This window comes from Coturnix japonica, chromosome 4 (genome assembly GCF_001577835.2).
Source record: "Coturnix japonica isolate 7356 chromosome 4, Coturnix japonica 2.1, whole genome shotgun sequence".
NCBI classification, from domain to species: domain Eukaryota; kingdom Metazoa; phylum Chordata; class Aves; order Galliformes; family Phasianidae; genus Coturnix; species Coturnix japonica.
The window spans coordinates 48,826,666-48,852,111 of NC_029519.1; the positions used below are offsets into that span (position 1 = coordinate 48,826,666).

At 42.7% G+C, this 25,446-nt stretch overlaps 2 protein-coding genes across 2 annotated transcripts; one reads left to right on the top strand and one right to left on the bottom strand.

Moving 5' to 3' along the window:
* The first annotated feature begins 731 nt into the window (after positions 1-731).
* MAD2L1 (mitotic arrest deficient 2 like 1) lies at positions 732-4,096 on the top strand. The gene is made up of 5 exons (XM_015861912.2): positions 732-869; positions 1,029-1,175; positions 1,264-1,384; positions 2,785-2,888; positions 3,476-4,096. Exons 1-5 carry the CDS (start codon positions 794-796, stop codon positions 3,646-3,648), a joined length of 621 nt encoding a protein of 206 aa, XP_015717398.1. The 5' UTR covers positions 732-793; the 3' UTR covers positions 3,649-4,096.
* Positions 4,097-4,833: 737 nt separating this feature from the next.
* On the bottom strand, positions 4,834-8,639 carry RPL7L1 (ribosomal protein L7 like 1). The gene is made up of 7 exons (XM_015861911.2): positions 8,539-8,639; positions 8,294-8,402; positions 7,129-7,292; positions 6,826-6,963; positions 6,221-6,330; positions 5,776-5,988; positions 4,834-5,534 (listed from the first exon to the last, which is right to left on the bottom strand). Exons 1-6 carry the CDS (start codon positions 8,550-8,552, stop codon positions 5,780-5,782), a joined length of 744 nt encoding a protein of 247 aa, XP_015717397.1. The 5' UTR covers positions 8,553-8,639; the 3' UTR covers positions 4,834-5,534; positions 5,776-5,779.
* Between the last annotated feature and the right edge of the window lie 16,807 nt (positions 8,640-25,446).

The window sequence follows — 25,446 nt, forward strand, 5'->3', positions numbered from 1 at the left end:
AGCATGAGATAATTAAAGCAAGGACGGCCAACTCGTGATGTGCCAGAACGTATAACTCAGTCTGTCATCTGCATTGCCGAGTCCCCGCGAGCTGCTCAGGAAGCGGGCTGTCAGACACACCGCTCCCTCACCCACAGCACTATCCCCACTGCTCCCCGTGACAGCCCCACAGCCTCCTGCTTGTCACGCAGCTGGACATGCCCTAAATGTGAACTACAGGCATCAGCAGCACATGGAAAAGCTCCTCATCCGCCTCTGCCAAAACACGGAGAAACCAATTTGTGTTGAAGCAGATCAGCTACCTGCAACGGGAGACCCTTAAGAATCCACCAGAGCGCTGAGGAGCCGCACTTCGCTTCTATGAGCGCTGGGTTTGTCTATTCCACCGGGTCTAACTACAATGGCGCAGCGGAGGCGGCTCGTAGGGAACCTCGGAGGGAGAAAAGCACGAGAAAATCCCAGAGTGGGAAAGGAAGGGCTCTGAGAGCGCTCTGGGACGGGAATAGCGCAGGGGCTGAAGGAGAATAGCGGGTATTAACAGCAATCCGACTGCTAAACGCTGAGCGGGGCGGCTTTCGTACTGAGCACAACCAGAAATAGCCCAGAGAAGAGGCAGCACCTCCATAAGGACACACGCACCCAACGGCACCTGACGGGACGCACCCACACACCGCAAACCCCGCCCGCCAACGGCCGCACCCCGCGCATGCGCAGCACGGCATCCCGCCTGCTCAGCCCTCGCAGTCGGCCGGAAGGGGCGGGGCGTGATTTGAAGCGGGCGGCGGGCACCGCCATGGCCGCGCAGCTGGGCCGCGAGCAGCAGGGAATCACCCTGCGGGGCAGCGCGGAGATCGTCGCCGAGTTTTTCTGTAAGGGGCTGCGGGCCGCCCAGGGGTGCGGGGAGACGGGGGCGGGTTGGGGGGAAAAAGGCGGGCGGGCGGCTGGCTCTAATGCCGCGGCCGACATGGCCGCCTGTAGGGCGGGAGGGGTGGCCCCCTTACAGAAGCCTCCCCGCTTTGTGCGCGCAGCTTATGGCATCAACAGCATCCTGTACCAGCGGGGCATCTACCCCCCTGAGACCTTCACCCGCGTCCAGAAGTACGGCCTTACCCTGCTCGTCACCACCGACCCCGAGCTGAAGAACTACCTCAACAACGTGGTGGAGCAGATGAAAGGTGAGACCTGCCCCCCCCCGCTTCCCGTCCCCTTTTCTCCTTCCCCTTTTTCTCATACAGCCGTAGTAAATGCTGCGGCCTCTTCCAGAGTGGCTTTATAAGTGCACCGTGCAGCGCCTGGTGGTGGTCATCTCCAGCATTGAGAACAATGAGGTACTGGAGCGGTGGCAGTTTGACATTGAATGTGACAAGAGCGCCAAGGGTGAAAGGTGAGTGACAGCGTTTCTGTGCCTGCTTCTCCCTGTTGGGAGACACAAGGGAAAGACCAAGTATGGTAGTGCTACCTCTGTAACCTAAGAGCTATCTGACGTTACCAAATAAAGCTGTGGGTGCCATTGATGTGCTCCAGGGACTGGATGCAATCCAGGGGGACCTGAACAGGCTGAGCAGTGGGCCCAAGTGAGCTTCATGTGATTCCACAAAGCTAAGAGCAAGGTATTATACCTGGGTTGGGGCAACCCCTGCTTTCAGTACAATCTGGGGGACATAAGAATGGCGCACAACCCTGCTGAAAAGGTCTTGGTGGCAAGCTGGACATGAAGCCTGAAATCATAGAATTACCCAGGTTGGAAAAGACCTTGAACATCATCAAGTCCAACCGCAGCCTAACCAGTACCCTGACTCTAAAAACCCTACACTAAATCATATCCCTGAGTAGGGATATGACCTAACAGCCCAGAAAGCCAACTGTATCCAGGGCCACATCCAAAGAATTGTGCATGGTCAGCAGGGTAAGGGACGTTATCCTGCCTGTATGCTCTGCGCTGGTGAGCCATCACCTGGAGTACTGCATCCAGATTGAGAATTCTCAGTACAGGAGAGACATGGAGCTGTTGGAGTGTGTCCAGAGGAGGGCCACAAAAATGGTCCCAGGGACAGAACAACTCTCCTGTGAGGATAGTCTGAGAGAGCTGAGGTGTTTAGCCTGGGGAAGGCTTAGGGGAGACCAGAGAGCAGCCTTTCAGTATTTTGAGGGGGGGCTATGTGAAAGAAGCTGACAGACTTGTCAGGGCACAGGGTGTGATAAGAGTGAAGTGTTTCGCTAAAAGAAGTGAGGTTTAGATTGGATATAAGGAGGAAATAAGTTTTTTGGCTTGTTTTTGTTTGTTTGTTTCTTTTTTTACAATAAGAGTGGTGAGGCACTGGCACAGTTCATCCAGAGTAGTAGTAGATTCCCCATCCTTGGAGCCACTCAAGGTCAGGCTGGCAGGACTGAGCAATCTTGTGGATCTGTAGGTGACTGTTTATTGCAGGAGAGTTGGAATACATAACAATTAGAGGTCCCTTCCAACTCAAATGATTCCATCATTCAGTTATCAAAATGTTTTGTAATCTGCAACTGAACAAAGTCCTGTATTACTGCTCTTCTGCTGTTTTGCCAAAACTCTCACCCAACCCAGACAGCAAATATGTCCTTAAAAACACTGCGAGGTTTCACAAACAACAAATTGAAAGTTACAGTTTTGTGAGCCTAAGGCTTGAAAGAATGCTTCTGCATAACCATACAGCAAACATACCCCACAGCAGTGCAGCAAGAACTGTGTTTAAAGAAAGCTGTCAGTATTGGAGGTGCAAGTTGTTTTCTTAAAGAGTTTTCTCATTTTTCCAGCGCACCCCGAGACAAATCTCAGAAAGCCATTCAGGATGAAATTCGATCTGTTATCAGACAAATCACTGCCACGGTAACTTTTCTGCCTCTCCTGGAAACTGCCTGTGAGTATTTGTAACTTCTCCGAAAGAAATGACACTTCTTTCAGAAAGCCTGAACTAGCATTTGATTGTAGAAAATCTTTTCCACTATTCTGTTTTTATTATTATTATTTGAAGTGTCATGTATTGCATTTCTGGGTATATGTTTGGTTAGACCAAGACAGTCTCAGCTATGTACAGTATAGAAGCAGCATCAGATAAAGTACTCTAAGTATTGTCCTGTACTGCTTCTTGTACAACAAACTGAAAAAGAACTGCTACTGTAAATACTGTGCTCTCTTTCAATCAAGCACTTGGAGCAACTTCATTGGAAGTTAAACTCTTAAACTCGTTTTTTCCCCAAAAGGTGCAATTCAAGGTGATTTAAGTAGCTTGAAGAAACTTGGTGTATCTGAGGACCTACAGCTGTCATAAATATTGCGACTACAGGAATGATAACTAGTATTTGTTTTCATTCCTTTAACTGCCATTTCTTTTTCTATAGATGCCATAACTACTGATAACCTTCTTGCATGTCTCCATGCGTTTTAACTTCAATTATGGTATCATTCCTATGTGTGTAGCATTAACTTTTTCCCACCTGCTTACAGGTGCCTTTGACTTGCTGATTTACACAGATAAAGATTTGGTAGTGCCAGAAAAGTGGGAAGAGTCAGGACCACAATTCATTGCCAATTCAGAAGAGGTTCGTCTTCGTTCCTTCACTACCACGATCCATAAAGTCAACAGCACGGTGGCTTACAAAAAGGATTCTTTTCCTTAAAACTGTTTCTTGTACATATCCTGTCCTCTTGTATAGTGTCTGTTCATAGAGCAGCTATGTTGTGAACACATGATTGCTCTTGCTGAATGTGCAGTATTGTGCCTGATAATGTGGTGTAACACTAGATTAAGGTGGCACTGTTTGAAGAGCTCTGAGGTGTTCATGACAGTATTAGGCCTGTTTTTCATGCAAGGTCTGGATTTCATGACCAGAAATAATCCATATCTAATCCCAAGATTAATTCTAAAGTTTTTACCATAAAAGCAGCTGATGAGCAGGAAAAGGCCCGAACAGATGAAACACAGCATTTTGAAGAACATGAGACTGCAGTTCTGGAGAGGGTGCTGTTCTGCATCAGTGTGTCTTGTCCTTCTTCAGCAGCTGCACAGCATTTTCTATGTCTGTATTCTTGTTTTATGGAATAAACCTTGAAACTGTATAGAGTTCTCCTAGTCACAGAATGTGGGAATTTGTATTTTAGATGTTAGAATTCTGTATAGCAGCAGTTCAGGCTAATGCCGCAAGTACCTCAGTCACAAATCAAGTGCTTTTGTCAACGTGAAATCCATGAAACTATTCATTAATTGTAGTTTGTCCCCACTCGTGCCTAATACTGTTTGTGGATGATTAGTGATGACTCTATCAATTTTGCGGAATGGTCCTGTAAGATCACCTGGTTTCAACCCCTGCTACAGGCAGGGACACCTACATCTCGATCAGGTTGCTTAAAGCCTGTCCCAGCTCCCTTCCAGGGAGGAGGCATTTACAACCTCACAGGGCAACCTGTTCCAGTGTCTCACCGCCCACACAGTGAAGAGTCTCTTCCCAATATTTAGTTTAATATTACCCTTTTACATCTTAAAGCCATTTCCTCTTGTCTTGTCACTACATGCCCTTATAAAAAGTAATTCCCCCTCTTTCCTGCAGGCCCCCTTTAGGTACTAGAAGGCTGCTATCAGGTCCCCCCCCTGGAGCCTTCTCCAGTGTGAAGAGCCTTAATTCCCCATAATCATTAAGCACAGCGTTGCCTTCTAAATTAGTATCAGACAACAGGCCAGCTGAAGAAGCTCCATAAAAAAAATTTACACTAGCATACACTGCTTTCAGCATTCCCAACAGTCACACTGGAGTTACTTAGTACTTAAGCACTTATGGTTTGACTGATACACGAGTGGTACAATACTATCATTTAAAAAGAGTTTATTTTAAAACTATTGATTTTGTAATATTGCTGCAGAGTGTAAATAATGGGCTTTCCTACCAGGAAATATCCATCCCCACAGCAGTCCCATTTTAGAATATTAGAAAGACACTATATAAACCAGTAAGACAAATCATACTGCAGCTAGACTGTATTTAACAGAGGAATAAGCCTAGTACTTCCCTCTGCCTGTCAGTGGTGTTGTTAAGCAGCTGACTGCACTACCTGCTTACACCTAGAAGTAGGTGCGCTTTAAACAGTAAAGTGCAATTTTAAGCACTTCCCTTGGGGAGGACTGGATCAAAGCAATGGTTGCTGTTCCCTTGTAACAAATTTACATCAGAGAATGCCAACGCGTGCTTCATAGCAAAGGTGAGAGGGTGGACTGGTACAGTGCCAGCAGTAAAAGGTACTGAAAACAAAGATAAAAAATCCAACGCCTTAAAAAAAAATCAGATTGCTCCAGAAAGTTCAAGTCATTTCGTTTTTTGCACCAAATAAAGTTTCTTTCTCAAGGACCAGCCCGGAGTGCAGCTTCATCACCTGGATTTTGTTGGCTTTCTTTACCTTCTTTTTTAAAGGTAGCAATAGACAAGAGATGTAGTATATCATTGTAGAGAGCCCAGGTCCATGAAAATTACATGTGAAAAAGAGCAGGTTCTAAGTCCTGGTGTTTTTGCAGAGACTGCAGAACAGAAAAGAAAGAAAGAAAAAAATTACCAGTCATTTGAACACATTTTTCCCAGCAATCCAAAAATCAATGGATTTGGAATAGCCCACTAGCACCAATAGCTAATGCAACCCATGATCTCTAGTTTTCTCTGAGACTGTGAGGGTCACCATAATATATAAACTCGCGTCTTTGATGGCAATACAGTTAATCTTAGGAAGCCAGATAATAAGGATTTAAAATGTACATTCCTCACCTGTCTAGTTCAGCTGCCGTATAAGCTGGTTGATTCCTTCACCTCTGCAGCCAGGCTTACCCATCTCCTTGAGAAACCCCACTTTATTACGTGCAGCATAGCGGGCCACTGACAGCTGGAACGGCCATAGGAAGTCTGAGACATTTCTGAAGTACTTCCCAGCTGAGTAGATTTCATGAATAAGGTCTTCCAGGCAAATAATACCACAGTTCCCTGCAGGAAAAAATAACCGCAAAGTACAATGAACAAGACATGCAACACGCAGCAGACACACACCACCCATAGAGATGTGCAGCTATTCCTTCACACAACCAAGAATCCCCAGATCTCTATATAAAAGTCTTGCACAATTTTTCCTCCCTCCCTTTTCTCTAAGGTCAGACTGCAAACTCTCAACATCTCCCTTAACCACAGCTTCACTTTGTTTTCTTATCTTACATCTTACCTAAATGTTCCTCTATCAACATATTGTCCGTCAGAGGTACCCTCTTCTTGTTAACCTTTCCTTGGCCCCGTTTCAGAATGAGCTCTCGTACAGATTTCAGATTAGGATACCTGCACAAAAACAAGAAATCAGACTAAAAAGTGGAGAGTCCCACTCTATTGCTTCACACTGAAGTTGGGAAGTAGCCATAGTAGCTTTAGAGTGATAAATATCAACAAGTTTTAGATGTGAAGTCAGTGAATTTTTGACCACTTACTGGAGAAGGCAGCTACAAATCAGAAAGCCATGATATTTACAAATTTACATGGCCTCAAGCTGCGCCAGGGCAAGTTTAGGTTGGATATTAGGAAGAACTTCTTTACAGAAAGGGTAGTTAAGTATTGGAATAGGCTCCTCAGGGAGGTGGTTGAATCGCCATCCCTGGTTGTATTTATGAGCCGTTTGGATGTGGTGCTCAGGGATATGATTTAGTGGAGGGTTTTTAGAGTTAGGGTTCTGGTTAGGCTGTGGCTGGACCTGATGATCTTCAAGGTCTTTCCCAACCTGGGTAATTCTATGATTACAAAGAAACTGCTACAAAACCATGTGACTCACGCAGTACTTACCCCCAGGCCACATAAGGTTCTACGATCTGCAGCATCTTCAGCGATAATGGAGACAGTTTAACAAATGTCCCACTGTAAATTCTTTTCAGTCGCAGCGAGTTGATCACTTTTTTTACCCTCAGACTCACTCCTTTAATCCTTAAACATAAAAACATTCCATTAATAACCACATTTCTTTAACACAGTACCAAATGGCCTCAGCTTACCTGCAGAGACACAAGTAGCTAGATTGCACTTCCTTTGCTTAGAAGGGATGTGACATTTACAGATAATAGCAATAACAGAAGTAACAAGGTTTCTTACTCTGCAATCCGCACAACAAAGGCCAGTTTGTGCTCCTTAGGTACAGCCACCTGCCGAGGTCGCTGCTCCATGCGCCTCAGCCTGACGTCATCTCGGCATTGGCGCCATGAATCTCGAACAAAAGCCTCAAGGCGTTTAAACTGGATTTGTTTTCCCTTCTGGATCTAAAGACAAAAGGAGAAGGAACGATCACCCTCCTCAACAATCCTAGAAGCGGGTAACTCAAAGGTCAGATGAAATTCTGAACTTCATGCACCACGCTCTTTTATTTTTGGAGACAGTAGTAAAATACATTTGAAAATCCAAGCCTCCAAGATGCAAAACTCAGGGACAACATACAAAGTTGTAGACTATAAGCAATGGGCTGTGACTTCCAGAGAACAGGGAGGTTTTACATGGAAGGAAATAAGTTAGGAAAGACACAGAGCAAGACTCAATGTGATTGCAGGCATAGGAGAAATCAAACAAACACAGCCACTTACACATGGCTTGGTCAGCTCAAAGAAAGCCAGAAGCAACATGTATTACAAAACAGCCACCAATAATCCACCATCACTCAAAATAACCACCAAAAAGAAAATAACTTGTTTTTTTTTTTTCCAATTTAAAAGTTTATATGTTTGTTCTCAGTTCAGGATCAAGTACACCCACCGACATCACAGTGCTTTCTCATGTGAGAAGGTGCACAGCAGCCACCCAGCTGCACTTCAGATACATTACTAGCTAAACACTAAGCCACTTCCAAACTAAAGAACACACTGTACATCTTCGGTTCTCTTCCATGTTGGAAACCATCTGTGAAATCAGGCTGCATTTTCCAAGCAGGCAGAGACTTGACTCCCATCATTATGGTCATTTTTACTAAGGAGAATCTTAACAAGTGGCTACTGCACATTATTACTGAGGCTTCCCCTTCTCCCTGGGGAACATTGCTCCACATGCTTACAAACACACTCGTGGTATCCAACAAAGAACAGAAGAGGTTTTAATGCGGCCCCACGAACACCACAGGAGCAGATTCCCTCAGCAAGCCCTATGCCACTTCTGAGGTAGGCCCCTGCTGCTGGCTGTCAGAACAGAGCAGGTCCCCAGCTATTAAATTGTTCTTAAATTAAAAGGTAAGCGAGGACAGCGCTCCGCCCCGTCCCAGCCCCGCGGTCCGCACCTTGCGCTTGTTCTGCAGTGCTAACTTGGCCTGGGTGGCCTTGATGGCCTGGTAGGCCTTCCTCCTCTTCAGCAAGTTCTCCGGCACCAACGGGATCCGCCGCTTCTGCCTGCGGGCGGCAGAAACCGGTCACGCTCAGCGCCTGTCACACCCCCCGCCGCTGCCCCGACCCGCTCCCCGTTCCCGCAGCCGCCCGCTCCCGGCCGATGGCGGCAGATCCGCGCTCCCGGCAGCTCCGCACTCACTCCGGCTCCGCCATCTTGTCGCCGCCGCCGCCGTAGAGGAGGTGGCGGGCAGCGCATGCGCCGCTCTAACAGGTTTGCCCCGCCTCTCGTCCTCCATAGGGATGAACCGGAAGAGCCGGGGTGTGTGTGGGCAGGGAAGGGCCGGGCCTGTGGGCTGTGTGCGCTGTGTGCGCTGTGGGGGCAATGTTAAACCCAAAACAGCTGCCCAAAACTCAAAACAACCTCTCCCTGGCTGCCCACAGTGAGTCTAGACACCAGGTCAGCCTCTACCTGTGCATGCTGCTTCATCTCCGCTCTGGTAAAGGCTTGGGAGCCCTGCATCTTTAACAGTAAATACAAAAGAAATCCTTTAAACATCAGAGGAGCCTTTAGAGACTGCTCTAGGATGTAACTACTTGTAGATCTGAAACTGCCACCTCACTTTCTGTTTGCAGTCATGAGGTTTCGGCGTGCACTTGCTATGTCTGCTAACCACACAGCCCTTCATAGCATAGATAGTCCTGCCAACAGCTGGCAAGGGGTACCTCTGTTTTTCTTACTTTTCTGACTGTGTCAGGGAAGCTATGCCCTCACATATAAACCCTTGGAGTACCATTGCCAGTTAAACTGAGAAAGGAAAATCATTTTTCCTGAGTATCAGTTAATTTCTAGCATCAGCAAGAATGCCTGTCCCAGCTGGAGCCAGAAAGAAAGGACTGATCCTGCCAGGCTCGGACAAACACCGCCTGTGCCCTGCAAATGTCCAATGAGAGCAACTGTGTTCTGCTGATCCTCAGTAAGGGGGCATTTTGTTGATAATGGAGCCAAAGGTTTGAAGAGGAAACAACTCAAACACAGGGAAAGCGTATCTAGAGAAAACGGATGTTGCTGATGCAGTATGTCCTGACGTTAGAGCGTCAATAGCCCTTCTATTGTAGCACAGTGATTCCTTGGTAACATTCCTAACACACGCTATAAAAAGAAGCAAAGACATGGAGGGAGGTCCCGACGGGTTGGACAACAGACTCACCCGTAGATGGTGCCCTCACCTCACACTAGGAAGATGCTGCATCTGATGGGGCAGCGCTGCTGTTCTGCAGCCCCCTCTGACATAAATGGGATGTGTGCCTGCACACCGGATGCGTTAATTTTGTTGCAACTGTACTCATTTGATTTACACCACTGATGTGCTGTTAACTTTTCAGCTACACAGCTGAGAATCAGAGCCTTGCACTAAAAAGCTCTGAGATGTCAAAGTTTAACAGCTTCACCTCAAAGACACTGCAAACATTTACAGTATTAAATTAGGCCACTCAAAGTTTGATGCTTCATAAATTAATACCTGTATTTAGAAATGGGAGCCCATAGTCCAGCATGTGCAAAGAGCACATCCCTGGAGAGGAAAGCCAGCTTCCTATCAGCTATTTTTTGATGCATTCTTTAGGATTATGAAACAGAAAGCAAGGAGCATATGAAATAGATCAGATGAAAGCTTTATTAAAAACATGCGAGCAAATCATAAATTTCACTCTGTCATGAAGGGAAGCTGCTCTGTGTCAAAATAGCTGAAGTCTTTGGTAGCTCAGAGGGGGAAATGCACCCCATTTAAATCTACACACAAGTATGTTGTGTTTAACAAGGGAAATGCAGATGAGATCTAGGGTATTTCATTATTAATGAAAGGGAGACAGTAAGTAAGTAAATATTTCAAGTGCTGTTGCTATGAAATGCCACACAGGATAGCAGCACACCACGGCTGACTTGTTAAACATTAACTAATAGCTATCGTATATTAATGAGTTACTTTTCAAATGTCTTTATACTCAGGAAAAATATAAAGGAGAAGGTTGTTTCTCTGCCCTGGAAGGCAAGAATTTAAATTTCTACATGTTTTATCTGAAACAGCAATTTATGTCCCCAAAAGAAATTCTTACAACATGCCTACTGTGATCAGAATTTCCCTCCCTATGTTTATCATGCATCTGTTTAGACTCTGGCTGTTGTGTTACAGCTTTTCTGAATATTTCTGTCAGTGGATAGTTAATAGATCAGCTGCCACAAAATAAAGATTACTATTATTTAGTTAATAGTGATATGTTTCATTGCAGCTGTTACATAACTATATCTAAGCCACTGAACCTTGATACTGAAGCATATCAAAAACTGATTCACTTTAGTGCACGCACATTCAGAGTTGTTATGATGACGAAATCCGTGGTGCAAGGTAAGAGTAGGGGCAGTGCTTCCTCAGAGGCAAACCAGAAGTAACTGTGCAGGCACAGATTCCAAGGGCAGGGGCAGGAGAAAGGGGGATGTCATAGGCGCCTCGTCCACAAAGCTTCCTGCCTTATTTTATCTTCTCATATTAACAGGAGAGCATGAAACTCCATTAAATTCATTTCAAATCTCTACTGACACTGTGCAGTCTCAGAACTGTGCTTGAAGTCTGTCACTCTCGCCAGTGAACCGTGTCCCACTCTGAAATGTGCCTGTAATGAATTCCTCGTGAAAAGAGCCAACAGATTATGTTTATTTTGCCAGACTGTGATCTAATCTTGGGAACATTTTAATGGGGGAAATACCTTATGATCTTAAATTATGCCCATTTTCAGATCTTTTAAGGAAAAAGTTTATATAATTTGGAAAGAGGCCCAGGATCTGCTGTATACACACACTCAAACCAATGTTTAAGAGAAAAAACCATTCTGGCCATAAGGTAGACACTTTCTGGATAACCCCTACATGTAACAGAGCTTAGTGCACCTGCATGCACAGGAAGTCCAGCCTATTGGGCATAAGCAAGGTGCAGTCACAAGGCTTTTCAGAATTTGGTTTTCAGATGTGGCCTCTTGACATATGAGAACACATTGAATGCAAAAAGGATCAATATTTACATTAGTGTTATTGCCAAGTTTTCACTGAATTCAAAGGAAATAGGATCAGACAGAACCTATTATTATTTAAAACACCGCTTTCCAAATACTGTGCAGCATGCATCTTACAAATACATTCAATAAGTAAGGATATAAAATAACTCTCCATCAACTATGACAACAAAATGCTGTTGCCTCCCCCATTGCAGACATCTGTTTCTGTGAGAAAGCCCCCTACTTTCCATAGACCTGCAGATGACTCCAGACCTCTCTCTCTCTGGGATATCTGCTGGGCTGGGCCAAAGCTGACTGTGGGAGACAGGAACTCTGCATCTCTCAGGAGGCACACACATTTGATAGGCCTGAACGTGAGGTCATTGCTCAGTCTGCTCATTCCTTCATGGCCTCATTGCCTTCATGTTGCCTTCTGTGAGAGCAATGACCCGGCTGTTATCAGCTGCTAATGTGGGGTGTCTCCCCTTAAGGCAAGACCAAGTCCTCTAACACTTCCCCCATCCTCTTGTTGAGTAACAGCTGCTGGTGTGATTTTTTTCTCTTTCTTTAGTGCAATTCATTTACAAGCATTAGTGGAAGATATTCTAACTTAGCAATCTCGATTTTACAGTAACTACTGTGAATACTTCACTAGAAGAAAAGCAGACTGCTAATAAACCACTCATACCGTTCTCGGTCATTGTCCTGGGAAATTACACCTGGAGTTTTAGGAGTTCCTATGTTATGAACACCAAATTAGACTTAATCTATCATCAAGTTCTGACATTTTCTGAGCGTGGTGGTACCTGTTTATAGGCTTCCCAAGCAATACACTTGCAAGAAATTAAACGTAAATTAATTTTACTTTAAAGTGCTTGTAAAGGCTTGATTAATGAACCTGGAATAGAAAAAAATGGTGTTTTTCAATTGCAATACACAGCAATTACAATAATTTATTTGTCTGTCTTCTCTAATCACAACAGAGGGCACTGTTACTAAAAATTTAATTCTTTTGGGGGAAGGTGAGGGGTAAAAAGAGGCATTGCTATATATGGTCTCCACAGGCCTCTATGTCCTCTCCTACCTCCACAGGGATGAAAAGTTACATTTTATTTAGGAAAAAGAAGATAGACTGAATTACTTTTGAGATGAAAGGCTGTGAGAATGGAATAGATGTCTTTCCTACACTCGGTAATTGGGAATCCTGCCTCCTACTAGGTTACTTTTTAATTGAACCTTCAAGATAAAAATGCAACTAATTATGCCATTTAGGTAGCGGAAGCGTGTTAATAAGTACAACACAGCATGAACTATTCATAAAAATACTGCAGACTGGGGAGCCATAAAAAGAGATGCAATGGAGCAACCTAATTAGGCAGTTTATCATTTCAACGTGGAAAACTTCATAGGAAATGCTTTGTATACACAGATAGAACTCCTAAATGTCAATGATTCTGATACAATGATTTGGATCTTAGAAAAAAAAAACAACAAAAAAACCCAAGCCTTCCAAAAAGCCTTTTTTAATTATTCTTCCTTTATGGCCCAGTTTAATATTAGCAATCTACAAAAATCTTTAGCAACTTCAGGGGGGGGGGAGCTGTTGCTTGAAGCAGAAAAATCATTCAAAAGACAATTAAAATGGCTTACATTGGAAGTGAGTTGCAGTAATTTATGTAGAATCACAGCAGAATAGTTTTGCTAGTTTGCAGATTGCGCTGTCGAGCTCTAAATGAAGCTGTGGTTCTGAGTACTGTAACAGTGTGTATTAATAGGGCTGCAAAGATCCTCTCACTCTTTCCCTGTTAATTTATGCAGGGAAAGATTTCATCGGAACATTCTGTTTTGCCTGCAATTATTTGAGACAACTGTCCAGCCAAGATAAAGAGACAGAGCCTGAGGGACGTCAGCAGACACTGCAGCTCTATGCCAAGGAAGGAGCTGAGCCCCAGACACCAAGCTGCCAACATATGGCAGGAGCAAGTGATGGGAGGAGATGGGTGCAGGCTTAAACAAAACCTGGAACCCCTACCACTTATTGTTGGGACCCTAGCTTAACTCACTACTGAAACTACATTTGTTAGTATTGGATACCAGTAGCTGAACTGAAAGCTTTCACTACAAGCATCCAAATGTAGGCTTTTGGAAAATAAGCACCAGACCATGAATGTGACAGTAGAAATACTGATCTACCATTTCACAGAGACCTGGCATCAGTTCGTGCCTTCTGCAGTGGAAACAGGTCCAGAGGTAGGTATTGATCTTCACAACACAAGCTCATACATACCCATGCACCACAGGCAACACAGCAGAAAGAAGATTTTTATGAGGCAGAGCACTGAGGCAGTAAGATGGTAGCAGCCTTTCATAAATTCATACATGAAAAGATGGGGTTTATGCTAATTAGCAAGCATGGGTGCAAGATTCAGGATCTACTATAGATAAATAAAAGTATCAGTTCTATGTTTAGGACAACAAGGAATAACAAGAATTATTTCAAAAGGGATACACAGCACAGCAGAGACTATCATAATTACGTTGCTGTAACCCCTCTGCATATTCTGAATGCTGCAGCTTTGGTCAGTCCTCATTCTTCCCATTCATCCCACACACCTCCTTCCCTCCCCAAGATATAACAATAGATTGGAAAATGTTCAGAGAAAGAAGATCAAAGATATGGAATGGTTTCCATCTGTGGAACAGTTGAAAAGGATGGATATTTAGGATGGAAAAAATATGTATGGGGGGAGGTAAAATAACAGTATTAGAAGAAGCTGATGGTTGCTTACTCCTCCTGCTAGAGCAAGAAGAAGGTAACCTCAGATGGAGCAGCAAAAGGGAGGTTCACAACAAGTATCAGGTTCATCAACAAATGAACTGGCTGAATATGAGTCAGCAGTGTGCCCAGGTGACCAAGAAGGCCAATATCATCCTGGCTCGTATCAGGAATGGTGTGGTGAGAAGGACTAGGGAAGTCATCCTGCCCCTGTACTCGGCATTGGTGAGATCTCACCTCAAGTACTGTGTTCAGTTTTGGGCACCTCAGTATAGAAATGACACTCAGGTGCTGGAGCAGGTCCAAAGAAGGGCAACAAGGCTTGTGAAGGGCTTGGAGAATAGGTACTATGAGGAGAGACAGAAGGAACTGGGGCTGCTTAGTTGAGGAACAGGAGGCTGAGGGGACCTTACTGCTCTCTTCAAATACCTGGAAGGCGCTTACAGCAAGCAAGAGCAGGGTTGGTCTCTTCTCAATGAGAGGAAATGGCCTCAAGTTGTGCCAGGGTAAGTTTAGGTTGGATATCAGGAAAGACCTCTTTACAGGAAAGGTTGTTGAGTCACCATCCCTAGATGTGTTTAAAAACTATTTGGATGTGGTGCTCAGGGACATGATTTAGTGGGGGGTTGTTAGGGTAGTATGCTTAGGTTGGGGTTGGACTCAATGATCTTTAAGGTCTTTTCCAACCTGAGCAATTCTATGATTCTATGAGATTGCAGGGTCCTCACTCTTCTTGAAAGAAAACAGCTTTTATGGTGCACATCCCAGTGTTAGGGGAGCGTATGAAGGAGCAAGCCTTGACAGGAGTAAAGCACACAAATTCAAAGCAATTGCGCTGATGCTCTGCACTGTGCTCTGTAAAACTCACTTCTTTGGCAGTTTTCCACAGGCCCCAGCAGGATCAAGGCCTTTCTATATCAAATGCTGCGATCTCACATCTAATGAGTTTCTTCTCAAGGAAGGGCTAATAAACAAATCTGGGTTCCATTTCTAAACCAATCAAGCGGAAAACAGGTGTGTCTTGCTAGCTTCAGTTTTCTACTCACACAGGCTAATTATACTGTGAGTTTCTTTATACACCATGCACACAAAAAGGTTTGTCATCATATCCATATTTCTTAAACAAAAAGAAGCTCCTTCCTGTCAGTAAACAGCCTCAGTGGTGATAGAAATCAGTTGGTGCAGGTGTGCTTCAAAAGAACGTTTGTTCATAAAAGTGCTTTTTCCTCTGCATCTGATGTTCTGCAGTTATAGCAGAAAAATGCACATGCTTTTTTAAAAATGAGTTAAGTTCCAGCCTAATTCTCTGTGTAAAAAGGTAAAGATAATCAGAAGGGTAGATTTTATCAAGAGAAGGTGCTTACATTTGCAAGAGAGGGAAGAATCTGATGCACTTGACATCCATACCATGCTTTTATTTCATGCCTTCACAGATGTCCTAAAGGAAGTGCCCAGGTTTATTATCTAGCCAATACAGAAAGCAATTGTGTGTTTTTATACTGCTTAAGTGTCTCAACTTAGCTCTCAGTTTGTCACTCCAAAAGGAAAATTCTTTTCTCCTAACCTTTTAGATAGTCAACAGAAAATGGAAAGAAATGCCTTCAAAATCTGACAATCCCTGTTTGGAGGCACTTTAAAATATGGTATTTAAAATGTGTGTTAAATAAGAGCAAAGAATGGAAATCGGTGGCTTCTCCATCCTTCATTCTTTTCAAATCCCAGCTGACTACCTTTATGGGAGATAAACTGAATGAAACACACATTATTGTCAGTGTACAGTTATTGAGGCAAAGTGCAGCAGGGTTGCAAAACACACTGCTCTGAAGCACTCTCCCTTCCTTTTTGAGCTGGAAGCAGCACGGGGCAGTGACGGGGTGCATGCTTGTGCCCAAGCTGCAACTGCTGCCTGAAGGGTGCGGCTGCAGCTCAGCCAAGGTAAGACCCATCCACTGCCCCTCTCCCTCCCCTGGTTTCTGTGTGAAGTAAGTACTGACAGGTCAGAGAAGAGTCACAGGATATTCTTGCTGCATCCCAGGGAGGCCAAAGGGCTGCAGACTGTGCATCTGTATAGCACAGTGCTTATCTAACTCAGCAATTTAGTTAGAACGGCCCACTTCTTCATAGCTGTTCAAAACACAGAAAGCAATGCTGAAATGCAGCCCCATTGTCTGTAATAACCTGTGAATGGACACCTGGGTTCAGTTATGTTTTGTTACTGCAATGGATCACCCACCAGATGGTTCAGATAAAAAAAAAATCTTCATATGATGAACAGCTCATGAATTCTCCCCGTCACTTCCAAGTCTTGCTTTTCAACACTTGTACTGCCCCTTGTATGTATTTTTTGACACTAACTCTCTTTGCGTACCACCAAATCCAAAGGCTGCTCTTTGCACAGCCACATTTACCTGTAGGTTATGAACATCTCTGCAAATACACATGGCATTCCCACTGCTTTCTGTTGTTGCACAAAGAAATTATCTGGGAAGAGAGTGCAAAGCTTTCCATATGGAGCCAAAAGGGAAATTTAAGGAATTTAGTGGAACAAATGTGATTTTTTTTTTCAGTCTTAATTCAGCTGTAATTAAAATTAATATAACTGGCTCATAATAGCATTGCTAACTATAACAAAGTTTGTAGCTAGAGCTGCCAGCTCATTAAGCTTCTGGACATATGGTTTGTATGATCACTGAGTGTTCCTGATGACAGCCCATACGGCCTACAACGACCATGCAACAAAAGCAGGGGTGCTGTATACTTGTTGTTGTCATTAATATGTTTCTCAGTTTCACTCTACTTCTACCTGTGAGACATTTAGTGCCAGTAAGAAACTTTTCCTCAGGGTACCGCCTAACTGGGCATTAAGAGTGTCTTTCATTTAACAAACAAAAAATACAAACTATAAGAAACAATTTTTTTCTGTTTTTTTTTTTTTTTTTTTTAAACTTGATTTATAATAGAAACATTTATTGTGATGTTTGCTTGTTTGGTGGGTTCTACAATTGCTGTTAATATTATGTGAAATATTCCCTTCCATCAGTTTCAAATAATTTTGAAATCTAGTGATTGAGGTATATCTCTCCTGAGTTTAACCTATTTTAATGACTTTTAGGTGCTTATTTTGTTTCTATAACTCATCTCACTCTTCTCATGAATCTTTCTTTCCTCACTTTAATGTACCCAGAGTACATTCAGAACAATAATTACCACCGGTGTAGGCATAACAGCTCAAAGGCACTGAATTAGAATTAGTGGGTTTCTGAAAAGCAAAGCTCATGCAAGTGGCAGTGAAGTGTGGCTTCAGTAGCTGTCCATTTTATGGCTGCATATTTTCTGAGGGTTCCCAACAGAAATTAAACACAGCATCTGTAGCAAGTGGAGTACACGTGACAAACCTGAGAATATCAGTCCATTGTAAGGCAGCGCATTTTTGTACCTATGATTGATCAGTGAATGCCTATGAGCAGAGTAAACTTATCCTTGAATTAAGTCACGAGGATGCTTGAATAGACAAGTGAACTGATTACAGAGATTTTGTACTTTGTTCTCCTGTTGGGGCCGTTGAGTCAGGAACTCCATCAATCTTCTAGAGCTGTCCTTGCTCTTACCAATGCACTTTAAGCTGAAAAGGAAGATTTGGCCACATATTTTGACAGCTTGTATTTTGTTACTTCCTATCCTCAAGTGTTGCATCTTTATTATACCGACTGTAAAAACGGAGAAAAAACAGAATTATGTCAAAACTTAGTTTATGTAACTCTAATTTAATAGGAAGCTATTCAAGTACAGCAAAAATAGAAACATACTCTTCAGCCGCAAACTGAATTTCAACTGAACTTTTGCTCTTTACAACAACTGGAGGCCCATATTAATTTTGTAAAAATGAGTTTTTTGTTCAAGTTGAACTTACTTATTGGTAGTATTTTTGAGACAGGCAAAAAAACCACCAAGATTTAAGTTTAAATCTTTGAGCTAAAAGAATATATGTTCCTACAGTTAATCTTTCCTGAAACATTACTCACTCTCAAAAGCTGTAAATATGAAGGCAGTCATAATTCTTCATGATTTCTTGTTTTTTATGCTTAAAGGTATGCTACTTTTTCAGAAAGTGATATCTGAGTTAAGCACTTGGGAGAGAATTTATAGCCTGTAAGGCTCTTGTTTGTGTTTAATTAAGTGTAAATAGCACCGGCAAACTCATGATCAACATGATTCTTTGGCATAAAGATTCCATCATCTGTAGTATTTGTTGATAGTGCTGTTCTCGTGGAAGAAATTCCATGCTTGGAAATACAGTGTAAAAAGGCTACCTTTGTCACATTACAGCATAAACATTTCCTACTGCAAGCAGTTTCAAAGCCATCTGCAAAGGCATCTCCCAAGACCTAGACTGCAGAGAGAAAGATTGGGTTGGGGTCAGAGATGACATGCTGGAGACACAGCTGTTTCCTGATATCCTGATGGCACTTCACAAAGGGCTGATGCTCATGGGACCATCCCAATAGGCTGCCTCAGAAACATCTGAAAATTGAGAGGGTCAGAAGTGGGGAAAAAGATTTTTTGAAGGCCTGTTCCTCAATGCTATGAACTAAAGCAGCTGTCTTGCAGCTGGTGGGGTGCGGTAGAGAGCCCTACAATAGCCACCTCTGGGCTGTGAACCATTTTAAAACTGGATTTGAGCTTAATCTTGTTGTGTCTGCTTTGAAGAAGGCAGAATGTCACAGCAGCACTGTTACAGAACATTTTGAAACGCTTTCACACTTGCATAGCTTAAGAACATTTTGTTTTGTTGAGACCCAGGATTGGTGTGGAGCTAGGACAAGAAGTGGAGAGCAAGTCCAAAGCAACCTGGTGAGGCTACAGAGCCACCGCCACAGCAGAAGAAAATAACATCTGAGCTTCTGTGGTGGGAAAAGGTATGGCTGTGGCAAACAGGTGTGGGCTGTGAACTGTTCCCCCCATTTGTACAGGGAACTTGCAGAGAATATCTTTTTCATGTTAAACACCAGCTAGTCTTCTGCCCACCAAAAGGGTGAAAGCCGGCTATAATGCACTGGTCTCAGTTTGGTTTGGTTTCTGAAGAACTGGTTTTCTCAAGCAAAGTTTCAAAATTGTAAAATTTCTTCCCTGGATACAAACAGCCTCCAGGACAGCTCTTGGCACAACACAGCTCCCACACAGCCGTCCCTACTTTCCATCAGCTGCATTTCCAAATCCATAAAATACTGTCACTTTTCTGAACTCTCATAAAAATATTTAATACTCGTAGAGCTACTGCACAGCTGGTTCTAGAAAAGTAGCTAAGAATAATTGTAAAAGAAGTACTATGTGACAGTTTAAAATTCCAGAAGGGACCAAGGCAGCGTAGAAAAAAGAAGGCACCAAACCTGTTCTTTACTTTCCCAATCTTACTGCAACAAGTGAAAAAAAACTTCACAACAAAATAAGGTCTGGCAAAGACCTCCAGAAAAAGTCTCCACTACTATGAATGCATAAGGGGTTGCTCAAGACTGAGAAGACACCTGCTGTGATGACTAGGTATATGCACTTTATCACAAGCTGTAGGAATTTACCATAATAGTGCTTTGCAAATAAATTATCACCAATACAAAAAATACATCCAGACATTAAATGTGAACAAAGGTATCTCTGAGATCTTTGAAATGAGATAAAATTCAATTAGAGTTGCTCGGAAGACTGTCATAAAAGAACTTCTTGTAAAAAAGTATTTTGTCCAGATCTCTTACCAAGAGTAATAACAAGCTGTAACAGCAACTGGAGCTTCTACAGGACCTTTCACCCATGGACCTTAAGGAACAAAGGGGGAATTCCTTTCTTGTTATCCTGGACTTTGTTTTGTTTTCTTTTATGATCAGAGGCCCAAGGGCAAAGCTCCAGCTCTGTGCCAGATCTCTTGGTGGGGGCAGTGCTGACACTGAGAACAACATAAGGGATGCTGGAGGGACCATGCCAGAGGCAGGCAAACGCTCTTGGTGGCCCATGAGCTGCTACACAATTAAAATGCCTCAAGGCTGGCACAAGCAAGCTGGCTTTGGCAACTCAAACCCATTTAAGTACATCTTGTTAGTTTCTAAATGCTTCTATTACTTCTATTAATGTGCTACCTTGACACGTGTCTACATCTAACTGAAGTTACTGTTACTTGGTGTGGATGGCTCCTTAACAGCCTAACAGCTAATAAAATGTCTCCTCCTACCTTTAAATAGCTTCCCTGCAGCTGTAAAATTCCTCTGTTAGTGATGCCCCTCATTTCACTGAAGGACATTTCATCTAGTCCACTACTCAGCAGCAACAATCACAAATGGCAAGCAAGCGCTAAATTGCATGATATGAAGCTAATAACAAAACAAAACAATAGATGGGTGCCCGAACTGAAACTGAATGTACCACTCTGGAGTGAACAAGAAGGTAAACAAGACCTTCCACCCCTTTCCCCATCTCTTCCCAGTTGTCAAACACATTTCAAGTCAGAGCACACTCACACAGACTGCTGCCTAAATTAATTAAAGCATATCAGAAATCTGAACAAATTAAAACACTCTTTCTTCACACACTCTTACTTTATGTATTTGCATGCTCTGTTTTTGAATTTCCTGAGAGGAAATGAGCAATTAAAATTCAGTGTTTTATGATGCAGACTCTCATAGCAAGTATATGTAGCCTTGCTATAACTGACATGTCTGTTAGAAAACAGATTCCAATCAGGTACTCAGAAGCTAGAAAAAGAATTGAAAGGTTGGGGAGTACCACATACTCAGTCTTTAGGACTGCTACAAGCAGTACAAAAGAGGCAGAAACTTCTAGCACAGCACAAGGGCAGAAAAGGTTGTGGATGCTGATATTTCTTGAAGCCAAGGAAGTAAAACACAAGCAGAAAACAGGTGGTGTCTGTAAGACACGGTTGTTGCTTCATGAAAGATGTAAACTGATCATAGGATCATAACATGACTTGAGCTGGGAGAAATCTTAAGGATCACCTAGTTCCAACCCCATGATGTGGATAGGGAAATCTTCCATTAGATCAGGTTGACCAAAGCCCTGTCCAGCCCAGCCTCAAGCAGCCCCAGGGTTGGAGCAACCACAGCTTCTTTGAGTAACATGTTCCAGTGTGCATCCAAGACATCCAACTAGACTGACTAATTCAGTCTGTCTGCAAGGGCCTGGGGACAGATCGAGCATGTTCCCCTTTCTCAACCACCATGTTTTACAGACACTCAAACATTCAGCCCATGTGGGAAATCCACTAAAACAAAGGCCTCAAACTGTAGTGCTCATGATGAAAGTCATAATACTCCATAGTGCTGCTGTAGCATAGCAAGTACAGCACAGCCAGAAGTCCCTGCCAATTCAGCTACCAGAGCAGCAAAAGGGTGGTCATGGACAGACAACATGCTGCCTTGCCACCAGCCTTGTGTGCAATGGATAACAAGCATCACCCCTCATCATAGGAGCAGTATTGAAACAAAAGAGAGACTTCTTTCAGGCCCTGCCTGGGCCCACCAGGGCTGCTCACTGCCTGACCTAGGATGAGAGATAAAAACTGCGCTCTCACTCGCTTGTGTTTTGTTATCTTGAAACAACCCACATGAATAAGTACACCCAGTGAAAGTGGATATAACACTACAGTCCTCTGAACAGTGAGCTCAGAGCTCACAGCCCAAGCAGAAGGCGCTGGGGCAGCCAAGGCAGAACGATGCTTGTCAGCTGAATAAGGAAGAGAAGGAAGAGATCCCCAGGACTGCCATCTCAGCAGGGAAAAGGCAGCAGTGAATAAGGTGCTATAAATACAGACATGTTTATGGGACAAGTTACATAACAGCTTTCCTTGAGCTCCATGCTTTCCCCTTCACTGACAAACACCACAAAATGTTTAATCTCACCATCTCTTCATGTTGGAAGGAATTTAATTTTAAAGTCCAAAGCTGGGCCTGTATTTCATTAAAACTGCAAGTTAGCATGAACAGAGTTTGCTTTTCATTGTATTCTATTTATTATTTGTACCATTCCTTCTTTTCTACCCAGATAATACACATTTACAGACTTTCATTTTTTGTTTGTTACGCAGTGTTAAAAGCAGTATTTTTCCACAATTTCAGGATGAATTTAGAAGAGGAAAAAGAAAAAAAAAAAAAAGGTATTTAGAAAGTACAGTCATTGAAGGAGTACACTGAAAGGCTGAAGTACCTTTTAAGATATGCGGAGTGATAAAAGGCACGTGTCATTTTTCTGCCATTTGTCAAATAACAAATCTATCAGCATTAAGATGAGAATAGCTGCTAACATTAGGAAGACAGTCCAGGTTTGCTGTGTTGATATGTGGAGGTGATAGCTAGAACCCCCAGATAATCCCAAAGCTGAACGGAAAGGCAAATGAAGTGGCAGCTCATCTCAACCCATCCCAAAGAGTATAGCAATCACACAGCTATCTCGCGTAGATTGAATTGCCGTGCTCAATATAATGTACATGTATATGCACACTTCAAATGTAATACAGGTTTTGCCATTTTCCCCAGAGAGATGTGGATTATAATACATAGATTTGCTACTTCAAGTCTTTAAGGACAGGGTTTTTTTTGTTTTTTTTTTTTTGTTTTTTTTTTAAGCAATTTGATTTATAAGGTTTTTTTATAAGTCCTGCACCAGAAAGGAAGAGAAGACGAGCCATGTAGGAAACAACTGACAAAAAGCCCATGCTGTGGGAGTGCATCCCAGGAGTACATGCATGGGAAGGAGCCAGCTTTGTAGCACTTCAAGAGGTTCATCTGGCAGCACACCAGGAACATTTTGCTCCCAGCTCAGAGTGAATAAGGGAAGAGGTTGGAAAATACAGCACCTTCACAATATGTCATTTTGTAACTAAGCTGTCATGGCATGAGGGAAGAACATAGGAAAGGGAAAAAAAAAGAAAGAGGAGCAGGAAAGAAAGCATATGGAAAGCAGCAGAAGAAAGAGAATGAAGTATGGAGGAAAACAGTCAGAAGAACCCAGCATAGAGTGGGTTGATGAATTACGAGCGTGTAAGTAGAAGAAAGGAAATAGGAATGAGACAGTGACCGAGGAACAAACCTTTGTTTTTTCTTCTTTTCTTTTGCCTAGCACTAAGCTAGTGATGGGTGCATGTGACCTGTTCTTGATGTTCCCACGAGCAGCTCTATGGACACATTTACATCTAGTCAAACCAGACACCTGTCCAATCTCAGTTTTCATCCATTCATCCATCCATGTCTTATGCCACCTTTCAAGAGATCACCATATAAAAAGACTAATGGGATGGAGTATGTCCCATGTTGGGCAGGGTCTTTAGCTAAGAAGTGATGCACAAGGTGATATTCATGCCTAAGACAGATCATACCTTACTTGCATTAAGAATGACATAGTCTTATCCTTTTGCAGATTTCAGAACTGCTAATTCATGTTACTTCTCCCTGTTCAGTATGGCATTGTTTTCCTTTTATTTCCACAAGACTGTCCTGTTTTCATTTCTTCACCTGATACCTTTCTGGCACTTTCCTTTTCCTTCTTATTCCTTCTTTCATAGCTTGAATAATTCACTGCTCAAGGTGCAAGAATTGCTCCCTGGTTTCTACCAGAAGCTCAAGCTGAGCTCCCTTCCCTCTCCTTCACTCAGGATTGACTGCTCACAACTTTCAGCTACTCGGGGGTAGACTCAGTAAGCAGAGAAATCTGAGCTGGGAGTAGCAGAGACACCTGGTATTGGGCTGAGTAGGGGACAATACACTTTTTGATTGCCTTCAAGGTTTCAAAACCTGGTTTTATTTCATGGAGGAATTAAACTTTTCAAACAATTCTATGAAAGAGAACAGTGTTTAAACATCTGCTTTCTGGCTGAGAGCATGTTTTTCATTACATTCTCTCTCAATTAATTTATGATATGATAACTAGATCCTTCCAACTAAAACTTTTGTTAGTATCTCCATTAAATATTTCAGCTACGCAAGAACACTATGTTTGCGCATTGATGACAAAAGTATAATCAATGAGAGAGGAACAGCTTTGCAGTGTCTAAGCCTCAATCTACTGATAAGGAGGAAAACCAGCTGCAGCCTCTAGGAATACAAAGTACCACAGCCAGAAGACTTTGACCTGCCTGCGGTCAGTATCTTGGCTATCTTGCTCCTTTATTCCCTTCATTTTTCATTCTCTCTGTAGCTTGTTTTTGCCATAAATTACGCTAGCGTTGCCAGTGACAAGAGAGCAAGCTTGGACTGTGCCTCACCATTCCTAAATAGATTTGCTTCCTCTGTTATTAAAAAGAGGAACTAAATAATGCATATATTTTCTAAAACACAGAAACCTACTTGCATTAGTGTATCGATGCTGTTTGATGATTTCTTGAGCAGGCATTTAGTTGAGGCTACCCTCTGGAAGGCCACAGGCTACAGTACTGTTCCTCAGATTAAAAATTTATTGTTCTTTTATTCTCAACAATTTCTTCTCTTCCTTACTGTAACCCTAGGAAAGGTTTTGAATTTTTAGCTCACTTTTTCTTAAGGTTACTGCTCAGATATGCTGTATACAAAATACCCTGGAAGTCCAGAAAATTTTGTCTCTGTTGTGTATGTGTTTACAAATAGCTACTTCAGACTCTGTCAAAAAATATGTATTCAAAGGAAGATACCATTTATTAATTGTTCATTAAAAATAATTAGGTTTATGCATGAATAAAGCAGGTTCCACATGCATCTATTTCTCAGGAAGAAAGGAAATACAAAATCAATGCGTGTTTCAAGCTCTATTTCACAAGAGTTAACCTTTTGGAGTGAAAATGAAGGGCATTTCGGATTGAAAGAAAAACAAGGCTAAAAGAGAAAGAACCAAACTGCATTGAATACAACTTCTGTCTGAGGCCTTTGGCTGTGACCTGAGCCTGCAGCTGTCGAGCTGCTGGAAACATTCTACTCAGGAAAGAAGTCCTAGATATCAGTGGTCCAGCCAGCACCAAAACATGAAAAAAGCAGGTTCGGAGGAGGTACAGAAATGTTTCCTGCTAAGTACTTTTCCCACTTAAATTTCACCTACAAAATTAATCTGGCTTTGTCAAACAAACAAACAAACAAATAAAACAACAGCACACTTTCTCAAGGATTATGTTTAGATAATTACTGTTAAAATCCTGAATATGAACCTGTTTGGTTTTTTTTTCCTTGCTTGTTTGTTTTAATCATTGTTTAAAATTAGGTGAAGACAAGTAAAATTAAGCAATTGTAGGACATATTATTTTTCTATGCCACTCAAATTGTATAC

Bases quoted from the DNA above. Each gene is read 5' to 3' on its own strand.
- MAD2L1 (XM_015861912.2), top strand. From the start codon at position 794: ATGGCCGCGCAGCTGGGCCGCGAGCAGCAGGGAATCACCCTGCGGGGC. The intron at 1,176-1,263 runs GTGAGACCTGCC...GGCCTCTTCCAG, and splicing joins CGTGGTGGAGCAGATGAAAG to AGTGGCTTTATAAGTGCACC. The intron at 2,889-3,475 runs GTGAGTATTTGT...ACCTGCTTACAG, and splicing joins GCCTCTCCTGGAAACTGCCT to GTGCCTTTGACTTGCTGATT.
- RPL7L1 (XM_015861911.2), bottom strand. The intron at 7,293-8,293 runs GTGCGGACCGCG...TTTTGTCTTTAG, and splicing joins CACTGCAGAACAAGCGCAAG to ATCCAGAAGGGAAAACAAAT. The intron at 6,964-7,128 runs GTAAGAAACCTT...TTTATGTTTAAG, and splicing joins TTTGTTGTGCGGATTGCAGA to GATTAAAGGAGTGAGTCTGA.